At 19.2% G+C, this 6890-nt stretch overlaps 2 protein-coding genes across 2 annotated transcripts; one reads left to right on the top strand and one right to left on the bottom strand.

The window, feature by feature from the left end:
- Positions 1-441: 441 nt before the first annotated feature.
- On the top strand, positions 442-3735 carry PRSY57_0822200 (hypothetical protein; the record flags this gene model as incomplete). The annotated part of the gene is made up of 1 exon (XM_012907161.2): positions 442-3735. The coding sequence occupies one exon, from the start codon at positions 442-444 to the stop codon at positions 3733-3735; it is 3294 nt and encodes a 1097-aa protein (XP_012762615.2).
- Positions 3736-4674: 939 nt separating this feature from the next.
- On the bottom strand, positions 4675-5640 carry PRSY57_0822100 (U5 snrnp-specific protein, putative; the record flags this gene model as incomplete). The annotated part of the gene is made up of 1 exon (XM_012907160.2): positions 4675-5640. One exon carries the CDS (start codon positions 5638-5640, stop codon positions 4675-4677), a length of 966 nt encoding a protein of 321 aa, XP_012762614.2.
- Positions 5641-6890: the final 1250 nt, after the last annotated feature.

The raw sequence follows: 6890 nt of genomic DNA, 5'->3' as shown, positions 1-6890 counted from the left end.
TTTTTTTAAACGTAAATCTAAATCATGTTTGTGTGGTGTAAATAAAATTGTTGTTTATTTAACATAACAAAAAATATAAAAAAATAAAATAAGTATATATAGATATATCTATTTATTTTCCATATTATTTTTAATAGTTAACCATACACATATATATATATATATATATATATATATATATATATTTATTTATTTATTTATATTTTTTTTATTTAATATTGTTAAGAAAAGATTTTTATAGTTGTTATTTTTTTTTAAATTTTATACGTTATAGAAATAAAAAATTTAGCAAAGGTGTACAAAAGATAACCAGAGTATACCCATTTGTTACATCGATATAGAATATATTGTATTTTTATTTATTTATTTATTTATTATTTTTTTTTTTTTTTTATTTTGAAACGGAATAAAATTATTTTTATTACAAAATATATTGACACAATGGAAGTTTTACAAAACATGAATCGTATGGATAGGCGCATTGAGGAAATTCAAAACCTCAAAAATATTATTAACAATAAATTGAACAAAAATGTAAATGATGATGTTGATGGTTACATGAGGCAATTAGTTGATTTATATTTCAAGTCTCAGAAATCTAAGAGCAAACATTTGGGTAGTAAGAAAGGGAAAAGCAATTCAAAAATTAGATCTGTGTCCAGAAAGAGTGAAAGAAAAATAAATGTAGGAAAGGGAATCGAGAAAATGCAACATTATGAAAATAATGACCAGAACAACATAAATAATAAAAATAATGATAATAAAAATAATAATAATGATAATAATAATGATAACAATAATAATAATAACAATAATAATAATAACAATAATAATAACAATAATAACAATAATAATAATAATAATAATAATAATAATAATAATAATAATTATGATAATAATTCTAAACAAAGCTTCAGTCAAAAAAACAGCAGCGAAAATTATGATAACGGATCAGGAAGTGATGATGAAGAAAAAAAAAATAATAATTATAATGAAGAAAATGAAAACAACACACAAAAAAAAAAGAAAAAGAAAAAAAAAGCAAACAAAAAAAATAAAAATAAAAATAAAAACTCTGACAAGTCCGAAACGAATGATGAAGGGGAAGTCTCTGTAGAAATGGAAGAAAAGGAGAATACCATTGAACAACAAAATGAAAAATTAGATGAAAAATTAAATGAAAAATTAAATGAACAATTAAATGAACAATTAAATGAACAATCAAATGAACAATCAAATGAACAATTAAATGAACAATCAAATGAACAATCAAATGAACAATCAAATGAACAATCAAATGAACAATCAAATGAACAATCAAACGAAATTTTTGATGAACAATCAAATAACAGGAATAAGGATGAACCAAATAGATCTAACTATGTAAACACGGAAAAAGTTATAGATCAAGAAAAATTCCTCCCAGAAGAAAAAGGGAAAATTTCAGAATCTGGGAACATTGTAGAAGAACAAAATAATGCAGATTCTTTAGATGAACGTAAAGAAAAGAATATGAAGAGTGCTATAAGATTTATGAAGGAATCTAATTATGAAGATCCTCATTTAAATGCTTGTCTGTCAGATAGTAATAATATAGATGGTGTGAATATAAATCAAAATGGAGAAGAATTAAAAGTAAAAGATATATTAAGTAACCCATTTACAACCAGTAGTTACAATGAAGAAAATGAAAAGGTGTCTAATATTGAAATGAATTCTAATAATATTGATAATATTAGTAATTGTATTCAGAAAAAGAAAACACAAATCAATTTAAATAATGTGTTGAAAGAATTAAAATTCAAAAGTGCAAATAATATAAAATATGAAAGAGATAAGAATTTTGATGATATAACAGAAAAATATATAAATGATGGTTCAGATGATTTAGAAACATATAAAAAAAATAGTTCGATAAATGATGAAGAACCTTATCATTATACAAATTTTGTTAAACATTATGTAACAAAAGTTGGTATATATAATAATATGGAAAAAAACAAATTCAATTTTAATGTCCCATCACAATCCTTTGGTATTAATCATCTTTATAATAGGAACAAAAACTCTTATGATAATAATTCTTTTGAATATAATAAATCTTATTCATCCACAACTAACGAAGAACAAGAAAAAGAAAAAAGAGAATATGGATTGAATAACTGCATGAATTATACAAATATGAACTGTTCTAATATAAACGAAAGTTATTCAAACATGATCAGAAATTATAACACAATGATAAATAATCATAACATAAATTGTACAAATCCCAAACCATATTGCTTATCCAAATCATTCTCTAAAATTCGAAAAATTAACCTTTGTAATTCAGCCTACTATCCACATTGTACTTATAGCAACCCATTAAAATCTATCAAAAAATATTCTTGTACTAATACAAAAAATTATATAAACGATTATAATTGTACCAAAAATGCCACAGCCATGCTTCCAGACCTTTCATGTATGAATGGAGTTGAAATTATGAAAAAGCACATTAATATCGATAATTTAAAAAAACATGTAAACCTTGAAAATGTAAAAAAAAATATGGATTTAAAAAATGTGAAAAAACTTATAAATTTAGAAAATATAAAAAATAAAATAAACTTTGAAAATGTGAAAGAACGTGTAAATATAAAAAATGTAACAGATCATATTAATATAGAAAGTATTTCTAAAAACGTTGAATGTTTTGATAATAATTATTATGATATTTTTGAAGAAGCATATAAAAATTATATTAACAAATATGTAAATAATGTTAAGAACACAATTAAAGAAAAAAAGGAATATTATAAAAAAAACGTTAATTGTAATTATGAATTAATTAATAAAAATCTCCTTAAAGTTGCAGCAAATAATATTAATAATTTTAATAAAATGTATTTAAAAAATAAATCTAAATTACAAGGATTAAATACCAAAAAATATATTGCATTTAATCATAATAAATATGTTCGATTCTTTAATTCATGTTATGAAAAAAAAATTAATTCAGTAAAAAAAAAAATTGAATTAAATAAAAAATTCCTTAATAACTATTTCCATGCATGTTATTTTGAATGTTCAGAAAATCCTATTTTATCTAATGATATATCTAGAGTATCTTCATGTCCAGATTATCAAAATTCAAATGAACAATATCATCAGAAGCATTCATCTATGACAAATTCAATTAATTCAAAATCTAATATATATAACAGCTCCAGTTCACATAAATTATTAAGCACACAAAAAAAAAATACAAGTAACGATTCAGAACAAATCAACAAAAATTTATCTTTTTCCAATTCAAACAAAGAATTTAATAGTAATTCAGAAATAGATATCTCCTGTTTTAATAATGGTGAAAAAACATTTAAATATATGAAGGCTATTTTTGAAGATTCAGAAGGAGCAGAAAATGAAATAATTTATGATCAAGAAAAAAATATGTATTTTGATTTAAATGATAATGCATATATTAATGTTAAAGGCAATCTATATTTTAATACAAAAGATAAATTATTTTATGATATAGAATATATTAAAGATATATCTTATGATAATATAAAAAATAATCTATTCCATTTCGGAAATTATCTCATTACAGAAAAATATGCACCCTGTAAAATAATTATGAAAATGTGTGCTCATATTAATCAATTTATGTATAATTTATTAGGAGTAGCTAAATATGATATATATTATAAACATAAGGATAATTTAGTTGAAATTATAATTAAATGATTATAATATCTTTTAACACAAACAAATAAATAATAAAATATATATATAATATATATATATAATATATATACATATCTTCTATGAATGTATTCATAAATGTACTTATAATATTATAATAACCATACTATATTTATTCTACAAATAAATGAACATATTAAATATATATATATATATATATATATATATATATATATATATATATATATTTTTATTTTTTTTATTTTATTTTTTTTCTTGCATATAATCATATATTATTCATTCTATATATTAACCTAATTCATATGGTTAGTTACGTGTCCCCAAACATTTCATTCGTATTCCCACAAAAAAAAAAAAAATAAAAAAAAAAAATAATAAAATAATATAATATAAATATAAAAAAATTTATACATATTTTTTTTATATATACATTTCCAAAATTTTTTAATAATTGTAAGAAACATCTTTAAAAGATTTTCTTTTTTTTTAAAAAACTCAATGTTGTTATTTATAAAAATTTACAAAATATTTATCAAACGTATAAAAAAAAAAAAAAATTAAATATGTGCAGAGAAATATTATTATTAAAACTGTGAAATTATGGTAAATAAACCAACAAAAAAAAAAAAAAAATAAAATAAAATAAAATAAAATAAAATAAAATAAAATAAAATAAAAATGAATAATATTATATATATATATATATATATATATTTGGATGTTTACAGGATAAAAAAATTTCACATTTTAAAAAAATAATACAACTGAAAAATTACATTTAATTGTTAAAATGAATATAATATATATATATATATAATGCATACATTTTAAGGTATACACATATAATAATAATTATTAATGGTTTCCTTTCTATGTTACTTTGTTTGTTTGTTTGTTTGTTTGTTTGTTTGTTTTTTATTTATTTATCTTTATTTTGAATATGCTTATATTTCCCTTCAATCATATCTCCCCTAAAAATATGGTGTGATCTGAAGAACAGGATGCCACAATATCTTCAACGGGATGGAAGGCAACATCATTAATAGTACTAGTATGACCAGGTAAGGAATATTTTAATATTTTTTGTTTATAATCATATATGTATAAATAGTTATCTCCACTTCCACAAGCTAAAAGATTATCGTTATTAAAAGATAATTTAATCAAATTATAATCAATATTATATTTTGGTGAATTTAATTGAAATAATAATTTTTCTTCACATGGAAAGGGTTGAATATCCCAGAAGCAAATAGATTCATCTGCACTTATCGAAGCAAGCATTGTTTCGTCCTTATTAATATCTAATCCTGTTATATAATCTTTATGGCCTATGAAAGTATCTTTTAATTTATAATTTTTACAATCATATTTTTTTATAGTATTATCAACACAGCTTGTAAAAAGAAATTCTCCTTTTTTATCTGAACAAACACTTAATAAAGGGAAATCATGTTTTATTATATGAACAGCCCATTTGCTTCTTATATCCCAAAATTTTAGAGTATTATCATCACTACAAGAAACAAATAAATTATGATTAATTATATCTAATCCATTAACAATATTATCATGTCCTTTAAAACTTCTTAACTTGGATTCACATTCAACATCCCATAAAAATAATTTATGATCAGCTGATGCACTACATATATAATTATCATCTTGTAACCATTTAGCTTGTAATACTGCATTCTTATGACCTCTTAAAACACCTATGGTTTCACATTCATTATAAACATTATGAACCATTATGGTCATATCAAAACTTGACGATGCTATATATTTTCCATCCGAAGAAAAATTAATTGAATACACTTCTCCTTTATGACTATTTATTAACATTGTCGGGGAAAATAATCCTGTTTTCCTTTCCTCCACTTCATCCTTTTCTAAAACGTACGTATCAGCTTTTATTAAAGCCATCAACTGGTTATTAATCGATAAAATGTATTACATATATATATATATATATATATATATATATATATATATATATATATATATTATATATATTATATATATATATTATATATATATATAATATATTCTTTCTTCGTATTAAATATATCTAATTATAAAAATAGCAATTTCTTATTATTAATTTAAAATATTTTTATTATTTATATTCATCATAATTCTCTAGAAAACTTCCAAATATCATTTATATATATAACAAAAAAAAAAATAAATTATACATACATATATATATATATATATATATATATATATATACAATAATATATATTTTGAATTAGAATTACATACCCAACCTTAATTTGTTCAATTTTTTTTGTTTCTTTTTCATTCAAATATAAAATCAATTTAATAATATTTATTTATATAAACAGCTCATTTTATTTGAACGGTAGTTATAGGTAATATTTGATAGATATACTTTTCAAAAAAAAAGAAAAAAAAAAAAAAAAAAAAAAAATATACATATATATAATAAATATTTAAATATATTCATATTATATATATATATATATATATATATATATATATATATATATGTAATATTTATACAATACATTTTTTTTATAGGCATTTAATTTATATATTTTTTGTTTATCCATATTTGAATTAATTAATACATACATATATAATAATATATATATGAGAAAAATAATAAAAATATATTATTAATAATTATCATATATAAATTTTTTTTTACAAAAAAGCAGACTATATTTACAAATAAAATGAAATATATTATATATATATATATATATATGTATGTATTTATTATGTATATTTTTAATATCTTTTTATAATTTATAATATAACAATAAATAAATATGCAATATATAATATCCTTTATTATATAATTTTTTTACATTTTAAAAAAAAAAAAAAAAAAAAATTAGCTCACATGAAAATATATATCAAAATAAGAAATATTTCTATAAAAAATAGGAGAAATCAAAATGGTCAAAACGTCTGTTCATTTATATATACCTAGTTACTTATAGCATTAAATTCTTTCTTATTTATTCATTTTATTAATAAAAATATGAAATAAGACGTATGGCAATATATATTTGAGAAAAAAAGAAAAAAAAAAAGAAAAAAAAAAAGTTATATATAATACACATGTAATTTTTTAAATATATTATTGGGATCATTAAAAAGTGTTCAACAAGGTGGACATTTTTTTTTTTTTTTTTTTTTTT

The sequence above is a fragment of the Plasmodium reichenowi genome, chromosome 8 (assembly GCF_001601855.1).
Source record: "Plasmodium reichenowi strain SY57 chromosome 8, whole genome shotgun sequence".
NCBI classification, from domain to species: Eukaryota; Apicomplexa; class Aconoidasida; order Haemosporida; family Plasmodiidae; genus Plasmodium; species Plasmodium reichenowi.
The sequence above is the reverse complement of the archived record's forward strand: the minus strand, read 5'-3'. Positions and strand labels throughout refer to the sequence as shown.